Raw genomic sequence first — 25,259 nt, forward strand, 5'->3', positions numbered from 1 at the left:
GCATAAGGTTCAGTTATCAACACGCAGAGGGTATTATCAAGTGTAATTCTCTCTCTAGATTAATAACTGCTTTGACCAAATTGGGGAGTATTCACATGTGTAAATAAGAAACCTGGATAAAGATTATTATGCATTTATTATATGTATATCCAGTCTGTCATCCTAGGAATCCAAGGCAATGAAAATGATTGTTCCCTCTCCTAGTTTGATCCTCACAAAAGCTATCAGGAAGACTAAGCTGAAAATAAGCTATTGTATAGTTATACTGTTCTGAAGCAAAACTAACTGCAATATTCTACATAAGTATTTATGATAGACAACTTACTTAATATCTGGGATAAAGTCACAAGAAAAATTAGTTCTGCCAAAATCACCCTATGCTGCTATGTATAATTTCAACTAAAATGCTGAATTAGGACATTATGAGTTATGGAAAAGTAATAACATGTACAGGTATAAGTATTGATTCAGTTATAACCAATTTGTATGTATAACGTTATTAAGCAGTTAATTAATGTCTTGTCAGTTCTCGTGGTTTGAATATGTATAACTGAGAGCATAGTACAGAAAGATAAAAGACTTAGGTTATCATAGCTTCTCTCGTGTGTGTGTGTGAGAGAGAGGGAGAGGGAGAGGGGGAGAGAGAAGGAGAGGGAGAGGGAGAGGGAGAGAGAGGAGGCCAAAATGCTTGTTTCAGAACAACAGGTCAGCAGAGTTCACAGAAAGGATCTCCTCTGAGGGTATGGGCTCATTTCGAGGGCTTCTCTAGAAAGCACCAATTTCCTGTTGCGCCTGCGCTGGGTTCCACCACTGCAAAATAATCAGCAGTGGTACACAGCACCATTGGATTCAGCCCTCAGTTGTGTACAATGCTATAAATACTATGGCTTAAATCCAATGTTGTGTAAGTGGAGTTCTACTCGTGCAACGGGATTTCCCCTTGCTTTTCCACCTGCGGCAGCCTCCCACATGCCTCCTAAAATGGTTCCAGGTAGTCTCCCATCCTCTGGAAAAGATTTGGAGGAGTGTTGGGAGCTGCTAGGGGGAGGGGGAAACTGTTCTGTTTATGGTTTCCATTCCACTGGTGGATATTAAGGGTTGGATACAACCCTATTATTATATTAAAAAACTAAAAACAAAGAGTTTAAGACTAACAAATTTATTTTGGAATAAGTCTGTTATTTTTGCTGCAAAAGACTAACACAACAACCCTCCGGAAATGGTAAAAAAAAAAAAAGTTATCTCAAATGTATAAAATACGGTTAGAATTTCATTTGGGTAAACTGGTGAATTTTAGGATGTGAGAACACGTTTGTAAGTTTGGTAACAATTTTATTTGAATGCTAACTTAAAGCGATTTCCTTATAAGGCAAGGTCACATTATGCATAGAAACTGTATTAAATATATGGCACAACTGATACCAAATGTTGGGTCAAAAGAGGTGCAGTTATTTCCATGTGTGGCAGAGAGAATCACGCAAAGATATACTGGAAGAAAATAAGTGATGAAAAATAGAAAAGGGAACTGAACAAAATGTGGTTTTCTATATGCTCTTATTCTTCTTAATCTATTCCAAAAAACAAAAACACCTAACAATACATCATCATGAATGATCCCATACATACTCTGCTACAAGAATCTGCTCTGCTAAATCTTGGCAAGTATCTTTCACACCTCATTACGTGGAGTGGGAAGACAAGCTATGCGAATATGCTTTTATGTCCAAATTAAATAGATTAGGGTTAAATCAGGATAGCAATATTGTAACAGATTTTGTTTGCAAAATTGGAAATTGTATTGGCTCAATAACACATATCTATCTATATATAAAACGCTTAGGTATGTTTCCGTAAAGGCTTCAGCTGATACAGGTTGCTAAGCAACAGTAACATTGTGTAACGTCAGCTGAGACAGGTTGTTAAGCCCCTTGCCCGACTCCTCCAGGCTTTCCAAGGTAATCCTACCCGCTTTTCTGCCTCGTCGTTTCCCTCCCCACGAAGGGGGCAGCGCCACAGTCCGAAGCATGACCGAGGCACAGCCGGGGCCCTTGGTGGCCGGGTGGGAGGCCGCTCACCTGCTGCGAGCCAAGGCCCTGGCCTAATCTCATGCAAGCTGGGCGGGCCAAGGCTGACAGGAACCCTGGGGAGAAGGGGGACACCTGCTCCCCCTCCCCCCAATCTCCCTGCCCCCCAGGTCTGCCAGATGGCACTGTATCAGCAGCCTCCAAGCAGCCTGTGCCCCCGCGATGATATTTAATTAAGTTTATTAATTAAATATCATCGCGGTTTATTAAGCTACAATGGTGTATGTTACGCCGGGTACAGCTAGTTCTTTTATAAAAGTATACATTTATTTATCATGCTGTAAAAAGAAAGAATCTTGTAGGTTTCTCAGATGAATTTGACCAGTTTTACAACTTTTGTAAATTATGGATTTAAAATAACTTACAGTGCAATCCTATCAATATCTACTCTGCAATAAATCCCACTGAGCTCAATGGGACTTATTTCCAGACAAGTGTGTATAAGACTATAGCCTTAATGTAATGAAATATTTATTCACAAAGGAGATAAATGAAATTAATTTCCAATGATAAAGACACTTAACTATTTTTAAAGACTAGAAAATAGTGGCAACTTGACAAACAAATCAGTTATTAAAAGGCTGAGGAAATAAAATTGTACCTGATGAGTGATACTGAATACATTTCTGGGAATGTATTTCATGACAATGAGATGGTGTCTCCTGCTGTCATTCACCTAATATTTGAAAGCTGGAGCACCCAGAGAAGGACCTTGGAAGATGCTTCAGTAATTCCACTGAATCCAGCATAGCACCCATGTTGGAACAGGCACACATAATTTTATCCACAAATCACTTGGCAAAAAGGTCACAATGGGTTCCTTAAGTCCTGCCTGAAGCTGTTAAACAGACCACTAGAAATAGCCCCCTGAGATTGCACTGCATAGATATTCCGGTGTTGAGAAAGTATCACTTTTCTGCCATCACCACCACAGAATAATAGGCTCTGAATGGATTTCTGCTCAGTTGGATTCGTCTTAAATTTTCTTCCACTTGCCTTCTAATCATTGTTCCTCCTGAATCATTGATCCAAGCTCTCATAATATCAGACAGCTAATCATGTTCTGATCAGAGGAGAGATTGTTTAGAATCAATGTCTACTGCACACATCATTTCCTTTTCACTAGGTCCTCAAAGCAATATAAATATAAATCTCAGGAAACTATCCAGATTCATCACTCTCTGGAAGCAGACCATCCTAACTAGTCTACCACCGCTGAAGTGGGATAAAACCCTGTTTGCTAAAACCTCACTAAGAAGTAATCTGACCATGACAATGAAGCTATAAAAAGTTCTTCAACTCCTAGATCACCAACAACGCACTTAGCAGAAAACACCAAGTCCAGAGTATGACTTGTCAAGACTGTTGAACCACATTCTAGAATATTATGATGGCTACAAAGTCATGATATTTCCCAGTAATACAGGCCTCCACATGGATGTCGAAGTTTCCCAAAACTAACAGCTTGGGAAAGAAGATGTCCAGAAATCATCTCCATCATCTCTGCCAGGGAAAGACTATTAGGCAAGAAGTTGGCACTTCACCAGCATCTATCCCAACTGCCCACACCAATGTACAAACATCCAAAGATGAGACCCTGGAGGCCGAGATGGGATCCCATTAGACCAAGGTATGGTAGGCTACACTGGTGCAGGGAGCTCTGGTCCTGGAATCAAGTCTATACTGGTGTTGCATTGAACACTGGGAGGACACAACTGACACAAACTGACCTCACTGATTTGCCTACCCAGGAGTTGGTGATAAACTTCCTTTAGATTATTTTTATTCCTCCTTGTACCAACTTTAAGCACCCCAAGGCTAAACAGCTTACTGAACCAGAATAAGTGATGAACTGTCAAATCCTTCTTCCAATCAGCTAGTCCGTATATTTTCCTTTGCCAATTATAATCCAGAATGCATTCCCTTTGGAGCTGGCATGGAACCTTGCAATATCTTCCTTCTAAAAGCATAGATAGTAAAACATTAAATCATGATAATGTAAACACTATTCTGAATTTGGGGGTTGTTAAACTGGTCAGATAACTGGCAGGTGTGAATAACTTTCACTAAATGCCAGGAATTGGCATTTAGTGAAAGAACTTAAATAGTTCCAAACCCTTCGATTAATATCAGAGCAGAGATCTGCCCAATCAGAGCTTCTAAAGTCTCCAGAATTAAACCTAGTTAGATCAAGTTGACTTGTCTTCTCAATATAAAGCAGAAGACAAGTATGGACTTTTAACTAGGAATGGAAGTTCACAAAAGATCTGAAAAGGATGTTGCAAGCACTGTATAGGTCTCCATGGCAAGCACTGAATAAGTAAGTATGAAAGGGGGGAAAGCATAGGTAACTATTATGTGCATCATCATTACAACATATCAGAAGCACATGGGAAGGACAAAGTACATTAAAAGTCCACTTGTTGCATGGAAATGTACAGCTGAATGGAAATACAGACTAGATTCCATGACTTCAACATGGTAGTGCAACCCTTAGGGAAAGTTCGGACAGGTTATTGATCTTGCCACCATGAAATTAGGGGTGGGGAACCTATGGCCCTGCAAGTAGTGTTGGACTACAGTTCCCATCATCCATGGGCACTGGTCATGCTGGCTGGGGCTGATAGGAGCTGTGGTCAAACAATATCTGGAGGGCCACAAGTTCTTCATCCCTACATTAACTAATAATCAAGTGAAAAGATAGTCTTAAGGAATCTAAAACACAATTGATTTCATATCCAAGATTAGCGAAATATGTCACAATAAATAATGTAATATATATATATATATATATATATATATATATATATATATAGTCATTTCCCTATCACATCCATTAGGAAGTCCAGACGTCAAGGTGTTAAGATATTTCAATAATAAAGACTGGTCAAAAAGTGGATCAGCCACCCTCTCTAAGATGGAAATATTTGTTTTACCAAAGACTCTAGAATTTTCTGAAGAAAGGCCTAGTTCTTAAGAACGGGTGAATACGTGGAACTATGTGCATAACAAGACCATAGGACCTGGAAGAACCCAGAGTTGGCAAAAAACCAAAATTAAAAACTACAATATTCACTTTGCTCTGGAAGAAAACCAGAACTGTCTCCAAGAACTGAGAAATAACATACTTGGTTAACTACTGACTTTAAAATTGTGAGATGACGGCTTAAGGGAATGGCCACTACACACTGTATACCTCATCAGCATTAGTCATACTCAAAATGTGTAACTCCACCAAATTATGGATTCTACCAAATGGTATAATTCTCCTAGCACAAAACTTCCTTCTTTTACCTGTGGAAACCTCATTTTCATCCAATACTTTGATTCTGCTTCTGCAAGCCATCGCACAAGCCTTCCACAATTCATTATAACTTCATTAGGCTTCACATAGCTTCAATGGGCTAGGTGATGGCTGCTTTATTAGCAGTTGTGCAACTCTTAGTGGAACAACACCAAGTTTGTAAATTTTCTGCTAGCATAGGGTGACCATATGAAAAGGAGGACAGGGCTCCTGTATCTTTAACAGTTGCATAGAAAAGGGAATTTCAGCAGGTGTCATTTGTATATATGGAGAACCTGGTGAAATTCCCTCTTCATCACCACAGTTAAAGCTGCAGGAGCTATACTAGAGTGACCAGATTTAAAAGAGGGCAGGGCACCTGCACCTTTAACTGTGGTGATGAAGAGGGAATTTCACCAGGTTCTCCATATATACAAATGACTCCTGCTGAACTTTCCTTTTCAATACAACTGTTAAAGATACAGGATCTCTGTCCTCCATTTCATATGGTCACCCTATGCTAGCATAATGTTGGATACAACGCTATGATTTAAATTTGTTCAAAGTTCTCTCTCCTGATCTTCTTTCTAGTGGTAGTTACAATCAAATGAGAACAGCTATCATTGGCTCAGCTGTCAGATTAGATTAGAAAGTAATACTGTTATCTTATGCGTGCTTGAGACCATTCACCTTGGAAGAGAACTAACAGCTGTTCTGCATGTTCCTAAAAATAATGTGGTACAGCCATCCCCTAGCACATGTTAAGAAGAGGGAAAAGCCAGTAGGAAACTATTCCATAAAGAATAAGGGTTCTAGGCCCAAATTTTCTAGTTTGTGATGTGGAGATAGTTTAATACATGGGAGCAATAGTTCATGGCAACTCCATCTTTGTTCTAAGAACTGTATAATCTGATCTTGTGAATTGGTAGTTTAGCCCAAAATGGTTACACTGTATGTGGAACTAGAGCCAAAATAAAGAAGAATGTTTTCATCCTACCTGTTTTCCAGACAAATGGATGTGATTTTCTCCCTTCCAAATCAGATGTGTGTAATAGTAAGAGAGCAAGCACAACCAACCCTCTTCTCGTGCTCTGCCATGCCCAGTGAGCGCAGAACCAGCTATCCCTTAGAAACATACTTCATGAAATTCAATCCAGTTCACTTCGCTATTCCTAAAATAAAGAGAAACAAAAGGAGAGTTTGTTAAGGAGTGGTTACCAGTTCATCCTTCAAAGATACCACACAGTTTTGTACTAAACAATATAGCATCCTGGTAGTCTTAATTCCAGACTTTGGTCTGAGGTCATAAGAACACACAGAATTGACTCTACCATTTTTCTAAGTAGAGCTTCACACCTTTTCCTACATGGATTAAAACTTACATATTGACTTGATTCACACAAAACATCAATTTATGAGTTGTTTCACAGCAACAACCTGTTCCTGGGTTGTTTGATGCAACATGCAAAACCTGGAACTCTAGTTTATTGAGACAAACAACCCAGCGTTTTAATCCAACAACAAACCATGGGTTCAAACTCTAATTTGTTTGTCACTCTCACACATGACATCAAGCAACCCAGGAATGGGGCATGTCTGAGGTTGTTGATGAAAGCTGATACAAAGTGGAAGTGGTGAGTGGGCAGGAGGCTGTGCACTCACTCATTTCTGTACAGTTCCAACAAGCCTTGTGTGTTCACAGGGTCATTGAGGAAAGTATATACCAGCTTTCCCCCACCTGGAGCCCTCCAGATGTTTTGGCCTTCAACTCTCATCAGCCCCAGCTAGAATGGCCAATAGTCAGGAATGCTGGAAGTTGTAGTCCAAAACATCTAGAGGGCACCAGGTTGAGGAAGACTCATATCAGACATGTGTATATCTTTTACACCTCTGTCACTGCATGTGCACATGATATGAAGCGATGGGTGTGCTCATTGTTGTGAGTTCACTGGCTATGTCCATGTGCGATGGAATGTGATCATTACCAGCAGAGTCCCTGATTGGTGGGCACTAATGGTATTTCCACGGATGCTGAGAGTATGGTTGTCATTTTTGCAACATTTCTGTATTTTCTAGTTGTGTGTTCTGTTTTGTATTTTTTGGTTGTGTATTGTTTTGTATTTTCTTGTTGTGTGCATGCATCAGATACAGTGGTTGGTTGGTCCACTGAAATAGGAGCACTGGAATAATTAAAGTATGTGTGCTGGGGCCCACACTTACAACATAAAAAAATCCACCACCAATTTTTAAGTTGTTTCACAAAGCTGAAGTACAAATGGCAGTATCTCAATTAGCGAAATAATATATGAGCAAAAGCCAATGGAACAGTTGCTATATTACCAAGAAACTATTTATAAATGGAAAATTCCATGTTGTTTTATGTTTCATACATTTCTTCTGCCTCACAGTTTTAACATTTTATATTTGCCTGCTAGGCATTTATCACAGTTTTTAACATTTTACATTTGCTACTGGTCATTCCTATTATGTTTTGTAGTGTGAAGTCTTATATCTAGGAACAGGATAAGCCAAACAGAAGCAAGAGGTTTTATTCCCCAGTACATAATTTAGTGCTTTTCTTTAAAGTTATCAGTTATTAAAAGTTTAGTTCCAAACTATTGTATTCCTAACCTTATATAAAGCGGACTATTGTTACTACACATAATACATGGTGTGCGGTTTTTGATAAGGCAAAGATAAACCTGAAAATACAGCCCAATACATGTACATTTTTTTTTAAAAAAAATCCTTTTTCAAAAATAAAAAGTGTGATTTTATTTAAATTACTCTGAAACAATCTCTATCTTGATAAAGTTATGCAATTATATTTATCAGATAGAGGCGACCAAACATAAAAGAGTAATGACATTTTTATCTAACTTCATGCATTTATATATCTTAGTCGCATAGCAAAAGTCCATCATTTAAAAGCTATAGAGCTGACCTACCTAGGAAAGGAAAATCATGGAAATTACTTGCTGTTCAGTTTTTCCTGTGACAAATGAAATCACTAATTCAGCTCTGGATAGACTGGGGCTGTACAATTTCTATGCACAACTGGCAGGGTGGGGAGGGAAATCTTAATGATATAGGGCGGGATACAAATGTTTTAAATGAATAAAAATAAATAAATAAAACTGAGCTTTCCCTATGCTCAGATCCTGGGTGGGCCAGAGCATTTAAGAGAACTCTATTGACACGCAAGTGATAATTACAGGTGACATGAGGACAGGATGGACAAAGCAGCCCTAAGAGAATGGAATGTATAGTTCATACACATCCAGTTTTTAATCATTATATTTTTTGCAGGTCTACATTCAGGAGGAGAACATGCCTGGGTATTTATTTCTGGCCATACTATGGTTATCTGCAGGGCCAGAGTAAGTCTTTGTAGACACTCTCTTAATCATATGATCCCAAGTTATATCTATAGATAATATTTACATTGTATAGGTCCCAGAATCTGATCTATGCACAGGGCAGTATGGTGTGTGTGTTACTTTGTGCTAGTGGGGCATAGCCCTGGGAAAATTCATCGCTCCAAAATATTCACAGCCAAACCCATAACAACAATAGTTCCCAGATGCACGTCCACATTCATGTCTTTTCATTTAAACATACTGGGACTTTTCTGTCCTTCTCCTGAGCTGTGCCTTTCCCACCAATTCCTCTTACATAGCAGAACTAATCAAAAACGTTGCTACAGCAGCCTGGAGATGTCATAGCCCTTGTCTCCAGGAGAAGGTAAAATGGTTAGGAAGTTTTCCTTTTTCTTTTTTCTACCAATTTTTTAAAAGCTTGGAGCATTCACCAATTAGGCCAGGACATGTGGCTTCACCTACTCTTAGACAAAATTTGGCAAGGCTTAGTTCTGAAAGCGTTGCCTAGCCAATAGTCAATGAGAATGTTGCTGCAAAAGAACTAACTCCATCCAACCACAAGGAGACCACACTATGCAAATGATTGCAAACCTGTTGCGGTGATGAAATTGGCATGGATAATACTGACTGGGGTTAGTGCCCCTGACAAATTCTGCACAGGGTCCTTCAGCTCTATAATGGCTAAACTTAACATTGAGATAGGCAAATGGCAAGCCGCATATGCCATATCCAATAAAAAGTTTCGTTTTCTTGTGGATAGGTCTATGTCCAATGATGAAGTGGAGCAAGGGCATTAATAGACACATGCATTCACAGATATATTTCTATCGTTCTCACGTTTTGAATGCAAACAGGAAATCTGTGACAGAAATTATCATTGCACAAATAATGGACAACTTGGTGGCATGTTTTCCAAATGTCAACATTGCTTTTAGAGTGTATCCTGTCATTTTCGGAACAAGTTGTGAAGGGGAACGCTCTTTTTCAAAGTTGAAAATATAAAGTACTGACTTCAGCCAACCATGGGACGGAAATGATTGACTTCACTTGCATTACTCTTGATGGAATATGAGCTTTTGCACACACACAAAATGAATTCTGAAGATGTAATCTGTGATTTTGCTGACATAGCCACAAAGTCGATGTTTAATTTACATCTACTTAAGACATATACCTGTATGAGTAAACTGCAAAATCAAACAATAATTTGTTTGAATTGAATTGGCTCTTTTTGGAAGCACCTTTCGAAGGCCATTGGGAGTTACATATGCCCAAGGCACTGTGCCAATTGTGCCTATTGGATCATATAGCCTTGGCTGTGTGGAGCAGCCCACATCTGCTCCCCACTCTCCTCTAGGGTCATGGCACCCTCTCAGGTTCTATTGGTGCAACTGGAAGAAAAGGACCTCAGACTTTGGAAAGACAATGGAGCAAGTGTGCAAGCCTTGGCCAGACATTTATATATGGCCTATTTACTGCCCTGGGAGGATTTGAAAGGGGGAATGAGAACCAACATGCCTTGGCCTGGTGCAGAGAAAGGTTAAGTGTAAACACTGGCTAGCCCTGGCTAGCAGGGTATGGAGCTATTTTTCCCACCTAGAAATTAAGTACAATAGACAACAGTCGAATAGGGCCAATAGGATTAATTTTGTCCAACAGGGACGATGCTATTTTCTTAGGAGATCAGCCATTCAGCTTGTAGTATTACATCCTAAGCAAGTGAGGTTTGTTCCTTTGTAGTGGCAGGGCAGGAGATGTAGATACCAAACAGAAGTCATAGGTGACCGAGGGACCATTATAGAGAAATGGGATTTCTAGACTAGCAACTTAGAGCTTTGGCTCCCAGGTTGAAGAATGGAACCTGTGAGACTTGCTGAGATCACACACCCGGAGTCCTGATTTTCTCAGGATAGTAATTCAGGAGGTCCTCCCTCAGCACCCAAATGGAGTGGTGAGATGGGACAGAAACAGACAGCACTCTGCTTCTGGCTCTGGACAGGGCCAGGCTCGCCCTTAACTAGCTAGGAGAGGGGTGCTGAACCTTGGTCAGCCCAAATTCCATTTCGGAGAAGGCTTTGAGGCCTGCCTTCCAGTTGCTCTAAATAAAAGGGGCGGGGCAAAAATACCAGCATACAATAGCTTAAAGCCCTTACTGCCAGTAACTAAGCCTTAAGAGATGCATTTCAGATGTTTAGAATGGGGAGAAATGATTTTTGTGAACTGCCCAGAGAGCTTCGGCTATTGGGCAGTATAAAAATGCAATAAATAAATAAATTTCATAAAAGCTGGAAAACTGCCAAATAATCGGTGGTTGGAGGAGAGTAGGGGGCCATCTGGAGAACCCCGGATGGACAGATTGGGACCCCAGAAGTGCCAGATTTGGTCCCTGGGCGGGGGTTTTTGCACCCCTGAGCTAGGTGAAAGTCAGAAGGCAGCCCTGCCTCACCCAGTTCCCACACAGCTGTGTTCCAGATCTCCTCTTGTTAACAATCCTAAAGTTGTGACTAGGCTATTCCTGGTGGGGGGCAACTCACAATTACAATAGAAATACAAGCTCTGGGCCAGAGGGGTGGGATTTTCCTCACAACAAAGTGTTGCTATAAAAGTGCTGTTTTCTGAAAAGATGTCTGGATTCTATCCAGCAACTGAGAACTGGCTTCAGATGATATTATTATTATTATTATTATTATTATTATTATTATTATTATTATTAAAAAGGAGGAGGAAGAAGGAACCTTGCTGACCTTAATTAAGCAAGAGAGGCAAAAAAAAAAAACCCACCTGCTCTTACAGGTGACAGAGCAGATGACCTGCCTACTATGTAAACTTCTTCTGAAAGAGGATTCAGTGTCAATGGCTGCAAGGAATTATATGCATGTATGAGTCTCTTATTTCTAAGTCACAGCATGTTAAAAAAAAATCTTGAGAAAGGTTGCAAAACCAAACAGGCCGGCTGCTCTGACACAAGAGTAGAGATTTAATCAAATCTGGGGAAACAGGAATAAATTAGACTTGGCCCAGCCAGATTCCCATATCTCATATGCCAGGTTAACTACTTTGGCTTTACTAGTTTGCACCAGAGTAAAATAGCAAGATCAGAATCAGATAGTAAGTTTTCATAACACAATCTGAAACATTAATAGTAGCGTGAAAATATGCTAAAAAAAAAATTGCAGGCACCATATGCCCATCCACAGCACCATGAATAAATTGCATTACAAAGTCCTCCAACATTCACATCAGCATTAGTTACTGTGTATTTCAACTTCCAAATGTGTTAGCATTTGGTTTATGAAGAAAAATATGTGTGTGTATTTTTCATTCAGTAGTCAGCAATTTTCATGCATATATAAAAATAAGCCGCGTGACTTAAACGAAGTCAGAGAGTATTACCTGCAATTTCAAATTCAGTTTACAATTTTCCTTCGACACATCCTGCCTATTGATTCACTTGATTTCCTTGTGCAGGGAGGGGGATGAAAATCATTAAAAATAAATGAACATTTTATGAAAAGGTGAAACTAAGTGATATCTTGGACCTTTCAAAGCAAATGGAGAAATCTATTGTTTTTCCTTAACGTTTCCCAAGTGCTGACTGATTGAGAAATTCCCACCCTACAAAAGGACCAAGTTGCTGCAAGTAAGGAAGAAAAATATGAAGTTGATCTCTTTGGGAAGGGAGGAAGGTAAGTCTGTGACTTGTAGTCCCAACACACCAAGAGGGCACCAGGACAGAGTTAGAGGCTGCATTAGAGGAAGGGGAATATTATAATTGTGCAGAGCTGCTGGATGGGAGTTCATAAAACTAGGACTGGATATTTTGCGGCGGTAGTCTATGTTCTCTAGTTGTAATTTCCAGGGGGAAAATCCCTGCAGGTAACAAGGCTTATAGGAAACAATACCCATGGCGCTCTTAGCTCTTCCTAATTCTGTGAGAAGGTAGGATACAATTTTGGTGAAAAGGGAAAGAGTCTTTACTTAAATCCCTGTTGGCCAGCAGAAATATTTTTTCTCGCCTGCACATTCTTTGTAGACCAATGAGTATAGTTGAAATGTAATAAAACATTTCATGTATCATTAAGTTGGGCCCATATTCAATTTAATCAACCTCCTCCCTTCTTCCTCCTACCCAAAGCATTATTTTTTTCAGAAAGAACTGTGGTTTAGCATCAATCTGGCCAGTGGCTGCGACCTGTACTCCAGGCAGTGTTGCTCATTAAGCAAGTATGTTTATATATTTATTTGATTTGTACTCCATCTTTCCATCAAGAAAATGGCGCTCAAGACAGCTAACAATAAGAAGAACCAAGATTTTAAAGTAAAAAATCTTGGTTAAAAGAAAAATTAAACAAATGCATTAAAAACACAGAGGCCATAGCTCAGTGCTGGGGCACTTGCTTTGCAGGCAGAAGATCAATCTTTGGCATCTCCAGGTAGGGTTGGAAAAAGTCCTGCCTGGAGAGCTACTGACAATACTGGGGTTAGATTGACCAATGGTCTGACTAAGTGTACAATATTTTCCTATGTTCCTATATTCACAGTCAACACAACAACAACAACAACAAGAAAAAGAATAAAAAGAACACCCAATCCAACAAGCCAGCTTACATTCCAAACACCTGCTTGAATAACAATGTCTTTGCCTGCTACTGGAAGGACAAAAGAAAGGAAGCCAACCTAGCCTCCCTCAGCAGGGAGTTCCACAGCTTGGGAGCAGCCACAAAGAAGGCCCCCTCTTGAATCACCACCAAAAAGATCTCTGAAGGTGATGGTACCAAGAGAAGGGCCACCCCCAAAGATCTTGGTAGCCACTGAAGGTGCTGTAACAAAGGAATCACATGCTCCCTGAAACTGACCCTGGTCAATTATTACCTGATTACAACATTCTGGACCAGCTGAAGCAGTTTCTGAACAGTTTTCAAAGGCAACTCCACCTAGAGTATATTACAGTAGTTTAAATGAGATGTATCTAACATGTTTGGCTATTTATGTGTACAGAAGTCTAAAGACAATAATCTCCTCTTTAATGATTATGGATAATAACGTGACAGTGGGGAGGGAGAAGAGTTCATTTAATGTTTAGATAAACTGATTTACAACCAGATAAAGACTGCTGAAAAGCTTTCTTCTTAATTTTTTTTAACTTTGTCAGCTGACACCACCACCTTTTCACCCAAAAAACTCCGAAAGATTACAGTGCATAGAGAATAGAACGCCACTGTTACATTGCCTCTAAAAAGATATCTTTAGTTCTATTGACATAATTAGGAGGCAAAAAGAAAAAAGAAAACCCACAAATTTCCTGCCTGACTACCACAAACTTTGATTTTGCAGTATACGAACTGGAAATTTAATGAAGGAAGCTTTGCATTTAGAAGTTTAATTATGAACTCAGTTAAGTGGGTTATAATGAAAGATATTTCTAGCAAGGGAGTCCAAACAGATGCGTTACGAATACATTAAGGAAAACACCAGAGAACGAACTTTCCATCAGCAAAAAGGATTTTAATTAAAAGAATCATAGAAGAGAACTCTTCTGTGAAGTGATATTACTCTCATACTCTGTTCATCATTAGGTACAACTAGCACAGGCAAGTAAACTACTCCCCAGTTTGGAGAATAATTTCTAAAAGCATTGTATTGTTTTTTCACATTTTCTGACATCCTAGATGAGCAGGTCCTTCAAAAAGTATTGCAAGTGAAGCCAATATGGATTCATCTGTATGCAGATGTATAGCATTACACATCTGTCCAGATGCCGAACTGCTTATATAATAAAGCTGTAATCAGACAAGTGCTATGTTATAGGAAACGGGCAGCAAACATGTAATTGAAAATATTAAGGAAACATGAAGATGAGATGAGCAGTGCTCACAAATACTTCCCCCACAAAATGGCACATCTTCAGAATGAACAAAACAATATATAAAGTCAGCCTTTATTTTCCAAATATTTTTCTCAATTTACCATTTCAATTATACCAAGTGGAAGGGGGTTTTTGAGGGGGAAGGGGGGATAACCTGGCTTAAAATGAAACCTGAATTCAATGCAAACATTCAGTAGTCAAGAAGTCTTTTTAAAATGAATAAGGACCATCAAGCAGATTGGGCTGGTTCAGATTTTTTATTATTATTATTATTATTATTATTATTATTATTATTATTTATATAGCACCAACAATGTACTTGGTGCTGTACAAAATATACAAATAAAACAGCGATACCCTGCCTAGAGGCTTACAATCTAAAATCTGTAGATTTGGCAATCTGTAATGGTTTGGGGCTACATGAATGAGCCTCGAGCGATCTTTATGCTAAACACTTTTTCTGCTCTCATGCAGTGCAACAATTTCCCTCTCTTCCTGATCTGAGGCAAACCATAGTAGGCCATTTAATCTGAACCAACAAACTGTGGTTTGTGCTTGCCCTGCAAACTGTTCTCCACAGTGTGTTTGGTATGGTTACTGTTTTGCCTTGTAACCATCTTGCTTTTGAACAATTCTGGGCACTAAAACATAAAGGAAAACAGGCTTCAAGTCCAACTTTTGTTCAATGGGAATCATATCCAAATAAACATGCACAGAACTACAGCTTCCAGAGGATTAGTCGGATTGTTGATTTATGGTGCCTTAAAGACTGGCAGCACAATTCCTGACAAATCTACTCAGAATTAAGTCCCACTGAGTTCAAAGGAGCTTGCTCCCAGGTAAGTGGGTATGGGATTGCAGCCTACCATTGTGATATAAGCCTTTGTGTTAGCTCTGTTGGCCACAAAATTTTACACCAGAATAAATCTGTTAGTCGTCAAGGTGCCACAAGGCTATTTATTGTTCAGGATTACAACCTTAGCATTCAGTAACTATCTCTACTTAGTCTCCTTCCATGTGGCAAACAAAACTGTCATTGTCTCTTAAGTAGACACCTTTCTGCAGCAAATGTGAGCTGCATAACCAAAGGCCTAAATCAATTATTTAGATCAATTTGATTTAAATCAATCCACCCCACACGTCCAAAATGAAACCTCCCATGCGTTGGCACTGTTAGTACTAAAACAAAATATTGCAAAGCAAGTCACGTGGACTACATTTGCCCAACGTTACTTCCTTAATCACCCCATGACCTATGGGGTAAATATAGGAGCTTGGCTGGGTTTAATAGCCATCAGGCTAGGTGCATGCCTAGGGCCTCACATTTTTAGGGCTTTCCTTCTCTGAAGCGAAACACACCCTGACATATATTGTGGCCCACAACAATCTCAGACCATTGGGTCCATCTAGGTCAGTCTTGCCGACTGGCAGTGTCAGGGTTTCAGGTAGCAATTTTTCCAGTCATATCTGAAGATGCCAGGGATTGAAACTGGGCCCTTCTGCATGCAAAGCGTGTGCTCCACTACTGAGCTATAGCCCCTCGCGGTACTTCAATAGTCTTTAAAAGAAAAATCGGGAAAGGGCAATCGCCTTGAGGAAATTTTATCCCTTTTGAAACATTTGCTCGTTAAATGATCTTGGCTAAATCAAGAAAAGTATACTAGTTATTTGCAAACAAAATGCCATATTTTCAAACAGTTTAATAGATATCACCCTTATTGATTAACTGGACTACTGTAACATGCTCTTTGTGGGACTGCCTTTAAAGACAATTCAGAAGCTTCAGCTGATGTAGAATGAAATCGTCCAGTTGCTTGCAGCGCCAGGCAAGGAGAGCATGTAACACCAGTTCTGAACCAGCTGCGTTGGTTGCCGGTGAACTTCGGGTCCCAATTTTAAGTACCAGTGATCACCTTTAAAGACCAGGTTATCTGAAGGACTTCTGCACCTAAATAAACCCACTTGGGCCCAATGATCAGCGATGGAGGTCCTGCTCACTTGCCTACTGGCAGAATGGATTCGGTTGACAGGCACAAGAAATAGGGTCTTTTCTGTGTTGGCTATTGGCTATGCTGCCTCAGGCTGATAGGAGTTATCTGCCAAAACATTTGGAGGGCCACAAATTGCCCACTCCTGTGCTACATAAACTAATGTCTGTTTCGGCCCTAAGATCCCAGTGCATGCTGTCTCAAAGTTAAAGCTACACACCCTAGCACAAAGTTGACCTCTTTCTTGCCAGCACCTCTGGTACACAAAGAAAAACACTTCTCCAAAGAAAACTTTAGCAGAGCCATAGTCTGGCAAGGGCAATTATCTCTTCCGTTTGTAGGAGACCAGAGTTCATGTTTTATCATCACTGGTCCTATCATTTTTGACCTTCCCTGCTGTCATTCCCATTATAGTTCAATTAACAGAGGAGCCCTGCAGTGGCGTGATGAGCATCTGCTGGCAATACCTGGCAATAATTCAATAAGAATGCGCCATAGGAAGAAATAATGAGAAGGCAACTCAGTTGTGCCTTTCCCCCTTGAGAATGCAGAGCAGCTTGGCTTATGGGAAAGAGCACGACCTACAGAAAATTATCCGCTCGTTTCACATTTCAGATTTTAAACATGTTATTACTACCTGAAAACAATAACACTTGTGTTTATTCTACCTGCGTATGAAGTCAAGATGTTCCCTAAGGATATATTTTTTAAAATAAATAAATAAATACCATGACATGAGCATTGTTGATTTATAGATGCTGTGCAAAAAGAAAAACATAATTCTTCAGTATTTTACAAGCACAGTTGAACTAAGCAAGTGACTAGCTGCAGAACTGCCTATGATGGATAGAAAAGAAAAGTGGAACATGCGAAGGGGTCCATGCACAGAGCAAGGACCAGCTGGAGACCTTCAGACAACTGAGGATGGTGGAGCTAGATTGGGTTTTCCCATTTATATGTCCACACACAATACATGGACACTGGAGGCAGGGGTAGGTCAACCATGAGATCTTGGGGGAAAGTCCAGTGGCACAACCTCACCCCCTTCACCAAACCCCTTCATGCAAATAATGGAGGATTGTGAGACATTTAAGCTCAATCCCAGGAGCCGCCCAGGAAGATGCAGGTTTAGGCATGAGTGCTTCCACTGGTTGGGATCCAGGCAGGATTTTTGCCTAGCACACAGGAGATTGTTCAGCATTCCTTGTTTAGAATAGGACACTGGGCATGTCACAAGTGGCGTGCAATGTCCAGGGAGGAAGCAGGATGGCGTGCCCGCCATTTTTTTTTAAGAATACAGGAGCTGGAGCGCACCTCCACTTTATCAAAAAAGTAAACAAAAAAAGCCCCAACCCCACTCCCCTCCCAACCCCCAATGGCCCTGGACTCTTCCCATCCCAGCTCCTTCCCTCAGATGGACCCAACTACTTGCAGGGAATACGGAAGAAGCCAGGACAGCCAGGATCATCCCAGGACCGTGGGGAAAGCCACGCAGAAAGGGTATGGTGATATCCCGGGGAAATGCAGGGATCTTCCCTCCCTGCTCCCGGCATCCCCTGTGCGTCATGTGGACCCACAGGGACGATCCCGGGACGATCCCCGGGATAAAAGGACACATAGGATGCTGTGGCAAACAACTGTTTGTAGTGACACATGGAGTCTTAGCACCCAGCAACACTAGCTGGGATACAACTCTTTCAAGAAGACGGCTGACAAAAGCATTCAACTGTCTCATCACCCTGGACACACAACATGCTTCCTTAAGTGCTTGATTTCCTGTTTTCTGCTCACAAGTTTCCTAGTCTCTGGCTTCTTGTTATCTTTTGGAGCCAGCACAAATGCTTCGCCCATACTGTTAAAGCACCCCTGTCCATAACCCGACCTCTGCTCCTCTAGCTTCACCATTCTCAGTTGTCTGAAGGTCTCCAGCTCCCACCACAAAAAAGTCACTTTTTCTCCCTTGCTGCCCCTTATGCCTGGTATTGCCTCAAAAACAATCTCCATGATCTCACCATGCTTACATCTTCCATAAAGCATTTGGAATAAACCCTTAGATTATAAGCTCCTGGGGCAGAGACCTTTCCTCTTGTATTGTATAAAGTACATGCACACTGAGATCACAACATGCATACGTGCAAGTGAACAAGTTCAGAATGCCATAATTATGCAGCAGATGTTAGGTAGCTTTTGAAGTGCTAGAAAGTGAAAATAGAACCTTTCCACCATAATTCAGTTTAGAAGGCTAGAACAAGTTCATTGTGTAGATCTGTACACAGAGAAGAGGAGAAGAAAGCGAATTGCAGGCAAGAATTGTATGGGGCCAATTGCTGACACTGCACTGAAAAATAAACCCAGTCTCTCTAGCATATTATGTTGCAAGCACTTCTTGATTGCATAGATTTAACTCAATCACCTACCATCTCTATTCATTATATACATTAATATATTTTTGGTAGAGTACCGATCATGTTGTCATGATATAGTGATATGGTAAAATAATAATTAGGGATGAAAGCCTAGATTCCATTAAAGTCACTGGGACCTGGAATGCATTCTTTACTTTAATTTGATTTAACTGTATAACAAAATAATTTCAAATCAATTTTATAATTGCGTTTTAATATTTATAAGAAATGCTCATTCTTGTTTCAAAGGCCAGTATGATTTTGTCTTATTTAATTTGGTCTATCATCAGAACAGGACATTCAGGGCCTTGCTAGACGAGGCCTTAGCGCGCTTTGAGGCCCGGTTTCCCTGCTGTGCATCCAGATGACGCACAGGGGAATCCGGGGTCAAGCCGTGCTCAGACCTCCCTTAACACGCCATAAGCGAATTGTGGCTACTCGCTTACTCGCAAGTAGCCAGGAAAAGCCACGGACTGGGGACAGCGCTCATACGAGCGCTGTGCCCATCGGGCCGGGGGGATCCCGGGGAGGGGAGATAGGGGGGGAAGACTGGACCAGCAGGAGAGGGGGAGGGTGGAGGGTGGCACAGACACAGGAGGGAGGGCCGAGGGTGGCACAGATCGGGGATGGGACGGAGGGTGGCACAGACACGGGAGGGAGGGCCGAGGGTGGCACAGATCGGGGATGGGACAGAGGGCGGGAAAAGAGTGGGCAGGAGGCATGGGAGGGGATCAGGAGCGGATGGGGGGCTTAAGTAAAAAAAACAACGCTTACCTTGTCCGGAGCCTTCGGGGCACACGTGGCCCCTTTAACAAAAAAAAATGGCCGACGCTGCAGGGCTTCCGTAGTCCCTGCGCGTCGTGCGTCTAGGAGGTGGGGCGGCGTGTGCTAAAGTTAGTGCGCCGTCGCCCCACCTCCCTGCCGGCTTATCCGGCATCGTCTAGCAAGGCCCTCAGTTTCCAATTCTAATTTAAAATCTAGAGATGAATAAATGCATTCCAGACAGTACTACGCAATAATTACATATGTAATTCACACCATATTCTACCACACCTTTTCTCCAGTATGACTCAAAATTGGGCTCACTACATGAACACACAGGATAATCAAAAACAAGGCATAAATCCTGACAACCTTGTTTTCCCTTGGTCCCTAATAAAGAGTTCCCAGGCATCAAAATTTCCTTTGCCAGTCTACTCCCTTGTAACCAATAACATTTATTGCATTCCGACATCACAGTAAACTGTGGTTTATCATGATGCACAAGCTTAGGCAAGCCTCATGCTCATATGCTCACATGCTCCCCTTAACCTCTTCTCCTCTGGCACAGCTGCAAGGGTATCAGAAATTTCCATGTCATTTTGGGGGGTAACCACAATTTAGTGTTGCTTCCAAAATTGTGGTTAATTCTGTAAGCAATGGTTTCTAGTGGGCTTGATTAAAAAAAACCATACTTAACATTAACCACAATTTGTTGAATTCAGACTTTAAGCCTCAATTGCAGATAATCTAAAATGCAAGTGAAAGCTTCCTAACTCGTCCTCATGGCCCCACCAGAGGAGAGAGGAGGAAGGAGCAGACATGATAGCACTCTTCAAATACTTAAAAGGTTGTCACACAGAGGAGGGCCAGGATCTCTTCTCAATCCTCCCAGAGTGCAGGACACAGAATAACGGGCTCAAGTTAAAGGAAGCCAGATTCCGGCTGGACATAAGGAAAAACTTCCTGACTGTTAGAGCAGTGCGACGGTGGAATCAGCTACCTAGGGAGGTTGTGGGCTCTCCCACACTAGAGGCATTCAAGAGGCAGCTGGACAACCATCTGTCAGGGATGCTTTAGGGTGGATTCCTGCATTGAGCAGGGGGTTGGACTCGATGGCCTTGTAGGCCCCTTCCAACTCTGCTATTCTATGATTCTATGATTCTAAGTCCAAGGCTTGCCTAGGGCCATTTCCATCATGATAAACCATGGATTTCCATGACATACTGTCCTGAAACTGTGTATGAAATTTTGCCTTTCCAATATTACCACAATTTCCTTGTGCTCTACCTTCTCCTACTCCATGCTTCCACCATATATGGTTTAATTTGTTTCCTTCTTCTCAGTCCCCTTTGTCCCACTAATTCCCTTGAATCTTAAGTCAGCCTACTTGTCTCCCTTCTCAGTCGTTGTCATTATCATTATCATCATCACCATCATATTATTATTATTAGTGGTAGTAGTAGTATTACACTTATATCCCACCTTTTTTTCCTCTTGCCTCCTCCTCCTCTCCATTTTATTCTCGCAACAATGCTGTGAAGTTAGTTAGGCTAAGAGTCAGTGACTGGCCCAAAGTCACCCTGTGAACTTTATGGCCGTGTGGGGACTAGAACCCAGATCTCCTGAGTCTTAGTCCAGCACATTAATCACTATACCAAAATGGCTCTCATCCTTGCCAACAATATAAACCATCTCTTATTTTCAAGTGCTATGAGGTTTTTCTTTGTGGTCTTTTCCTTTAACTCAAGCCTCTGTCTGCAAATATTCTGGTGGGATTCAGTATTTGAATGCTTGTGAACATTTTGTGACACTGCACAACCAGCTGAGCTATGACGAGAGGGTTCTCCACCACCACCTCCCAATAAAATAGAGGGGGGACTATATTCATTTTTAAAATGCATCCTAGTGCAAAACGTTATGTGTGCTGTCAGTACAGAAAGAATAGTAGTGATCTTCTACCGGTTAAAGACATTTTTGTTCAAAGCTTCAAAGTAGTACGGAATCATAAGTTATTGAATGAGCTAGAGTGATATTTGTTACGTGATTTTTCTTCAATACATGAACCTCAAAGAGCATTTTGCAAGTGGACTGCAATTGCCCAGGGTTGAAGAGAGAGATTGATTCTTAAGGAATGGCAAATCTCTCGTGTCCCACTTTTAAAAAATGAGGATGTTGCCATGCCAGAAATTGCTTCACGTGAGCACCTTATTTGTAAGATTAATGTCCAAAGTGAGGATTTTCTGTTATATACAGGGAAGCAGACATGTACCACAAGAAAGATAGCTAGAGAAAGAGTTTTTACTTGCTGGCTCTTCTTAACACTTTTCCTTTAATAGTTGCCTTGCGCCCTACTTTGTTATCAAAGGTATCAAAGTTAACAAAGTTAAAGAAAGAAAAGGTTGAAAAAAAGAAAGGAGGAAGAAGCAGATTGGAACAACAATCCGAAGCCCTGCCAGATGCTGGCTGAGGGGTTGTGGAATGCAATGGATATGCCACTCTAACAGCAGGACAGCAGCTCTGCCCCAGACTCCCCGATTCCCTAGAACAGCCTTTCTCAACCTAGGGCACTCCAGATGTGTTGGACTGCATCTCCCAGAATGCCCCAGCCAGCTGGCTGGGGCATTCTGGGAGTTGTAGTCCAACACATCTGGAGCGCCCCAGGTTGAGAAAGGCTGCCCTAGAACAACCCCACACAACTACACAGGCATAGAAATACCTCCAGCAGCATTCCCACTGTCAGCAGGGGTATCCCAGAGGCATGTCCACAGGATTCAAAGCCCCCTCATTACTTATTTTATCTCATTTTATTTATTAAACATTTGTATGTCACTGAGAGCTTAGCACGGCTTATAGATAAAACTGATTCAAACAGTATAAAACAAAAAATAAATTACACAGCTAAAAATGTATTAAACCATTAACAAACTAATACTAGTAATAATAAAAAACGATGTGCGGCTGTGAGAGCTGGACCATAAGGAAGGCTGAGCGAAGGAAGAGAGATGCTTTTGAACTGTGGTGTTGGAGGAAAATCCTGAGAGTGCCTTGGACTGCAAGAAGATCAAACCAGTCCATACTCCAGGAAATAAAGCCAGACTGCTCACTTGAGGGAATGGTATTAAAGGCAAAACTGAAGTACTTTGGCCACATAATGAGAAGACAGGATACCCTGGAGAAGAGGCTGATGCTAGGGAAAGTGGAAGGCAAAAGGAAGAGGGGCCGACCAAGGGCAAGATGGATGGATGATATTCTGGAGGTGACAGACTTGACCTTGGGGAAGCTGGGGGTGGCGACAGTCGACAGAAAGCTCTGGTGTGGGCTGGTCCATGAAGTCACGAGGAGTCGGAAACGACTGAACGAATAAACAACAACAAAAGCCCTCAAATGCTTTGATAAAGCCTTTAAGGGCTAAATTTTCCCTGAAGTGTCAATCATTTCTGACCCCAAATTGCACAAGTCTGAGGCTGGCATTGATATTTTTCCTCCAGTTGGTGTCAATAGGAGGGGGGTGTTTTTTAATGCCAGGGGGAGGGAAAGACAACTGTTCCCTCACACACACCTCTTGCCGTGGCAGCAGCAAGCCAGCAGGACTTAGGAAATAGTGGTCCTGGGGGCCACAGGAATCCCCCCTCCTGATTTTAGGATTGTTCTGTCAGATACTAAACATGGGGGCAGTATCCCACTGTGTCATTCTGTTCAGCGCAAATGACTACTGTCACGCTAGCGGAAACTAGGTTCTGAACAATGTGCAAGAGAAGGATCCAACTAAACTTACGTTTGCCCTAGCAGGGTTGTGCAAGCGGTTTTGTATAACACTTGTACAACCTGTTCTGCATTCCCATTGTACAATGTGTTGTGCCTTCTTGTTGTGCAACCAACTGCGCATTTCGTTTGTGTAACGCAACTGCCTGCACCCATTGTGCAACCAGCGGAATGAGAGTAATGGGCAACCACATGCCCAACGGAAAGAGTCAGTGGAACTCCACTAGTGCTAGTTGAGTTTGCAGAAGGTCACTGTTGGAAACTGCCCCTGGTTGCTTTCCCAACTATTCTTGTGTGTCTTGGGCAGACAACAATCCAACCTCATCTGTAATCATTGCTGGCACTGAAAATTGTTTCTTTAGGAGGGATAAAGTTCAGCGCTGGACCACATGCTTCGCACGCAAAGCCTCAAGGTCCACTCCCTGGTATATCTCCAGTTTTTATCAGGTTGCATTTGAAATTAAAGATCTCTGCCTGAGACTTAGGAAGCCACTGGACGAGTTCCCACGTCACGCTAAGAATAAGCCATCACTGGTTGGTTGTTTCTCACTAACCCAATAGATGACTAGGTGCTCTGCAGCTTGCCATGGCTTGTTCATCCCCTCAGTCCTCCCGGCAGCTCCCAGCATGTATCACAGGAGCCTTTGCAACAGAACTCCTAGTTTCCCTAGCATGCTTTCCGCAGTTGGTGCACTGGGGTTGTCAGCTTCCAAGCAAAACTCCCCCTTCATCTGGCGTTTGTAATTTGTTTTTTGTTTTTTTCAGGCTCTTGCACAAGTGCACAACAGCCTCTGTCTGCTATTTAGCCACTATAGCTATATCCGCTCTTGTCAATGTCCTTGTCAGTTTCATCCTATGGTTCCTCAATTTCCTTGCTGGCAAGCACCTTTAATAACAACAAAAAAGGGCTGCTTTACCTACTTCCAAAGTAAGCACACCCACCCCAAAATCTCCTTCTCCTGCACGTGCCAGCTGCTTTTGGCTCCCCACCACCACCGCCATTTTGTGCTGGTCTCTGTAGTCAGCTGTCAGATATACATGTGGGTTACAGGGCAGTGAGGTGGATTGGTAAAAATACGCAAATTTCAAGGCAGAGCAGTGAGGGGCTTAGGTATGAAAGTTTCAAGGTAAATATATGCAAATTTCAAGGCACAGCAGTAAAACCTGAGAAAATTACACAAATGGCATGGCACAGTGGTGAGGCAAATTGCTAAAAAACACACAAATTCATGGCAGAGCAGTAAAGCTGAGGGTAAAATTACGCAAAGCAGTAGGGCAAATTGCTAAAACTACACAAATTTTATGGCAGAACAGTAAAGTTGAGGGGGAAATTAAGCAAATTGCATAGCAGAGCAGGGAGGCAGATAGCTAAAAATATGTAAAATTCATGGTGGAACAGTAATGCTGAGGGGGAAATCATGCAAATTTCATAGCAATAAAACTCTCAGGTGGAGGACCAAAGGAGGGAGATGAGGGTCTGCTCTTGTGCTTCAACAGCAACTGGATCTGCAGAAGTTGGGATGTTAAGGTTTTCACGGCATGGGAGTCAGCATTAGTACCCTCAGCCTGCATAATCAGGGGATCTTAAAAGCAAAAGAGCAGGGCTGATGAAAATGCTGGCAACCCCAATGACTTCTGGTTTCAAACATTGCATGTTCAAAGTTACATTTAGCAAAATCTGAACTCCCCAGAAATAAAACTAAGCAAGGAAGATCTTTGTCCCAGCACA

The 25,259-nt window shown here is 41.6% G+C and overlaps 1 protein-coding gene across 1 annotated transcript in view; it reads right to left on the bottom strand.

Annotated features, from left to right (window-relative positions):
* The window catches only part of THSD7B (thrombospondin type 1 domain containing 7B), a 440,833-nt gene that overhangs the window by 353,689 nt on the left and 61,885 nt on the right, over window positions 1-25,259 (bottom strand). Inside the window, exon 2 of the mRNA XM_063118635.1 lies at window positions 6,365-6,539. Within this exon, the coding sequence (XP_062974705.1) occupies window positions 6,365-6,503 (139 nt within the window). The 5' untranslated portion in view covers window positions 6,504-6,539. The remainder of the gene's footprint in view (window positions 1-6,364; window positions 6,540-25,259) is intronic.

Source organism: Elgaria multicarinata, chromosome 2, assembly GCF_023053635.1.
Source record: "Elgaria multicarinata webbii isolate HBS135686 ecotype San Diego chromosome 2, rElgMul1.1.pri, whole genome shotgun sequence".
NCBI lineage: Eukaryota > Metazoa > Chordata > Lepidosauria > Squamata > Anguidae > Elgaria > Elgaria multicarinata.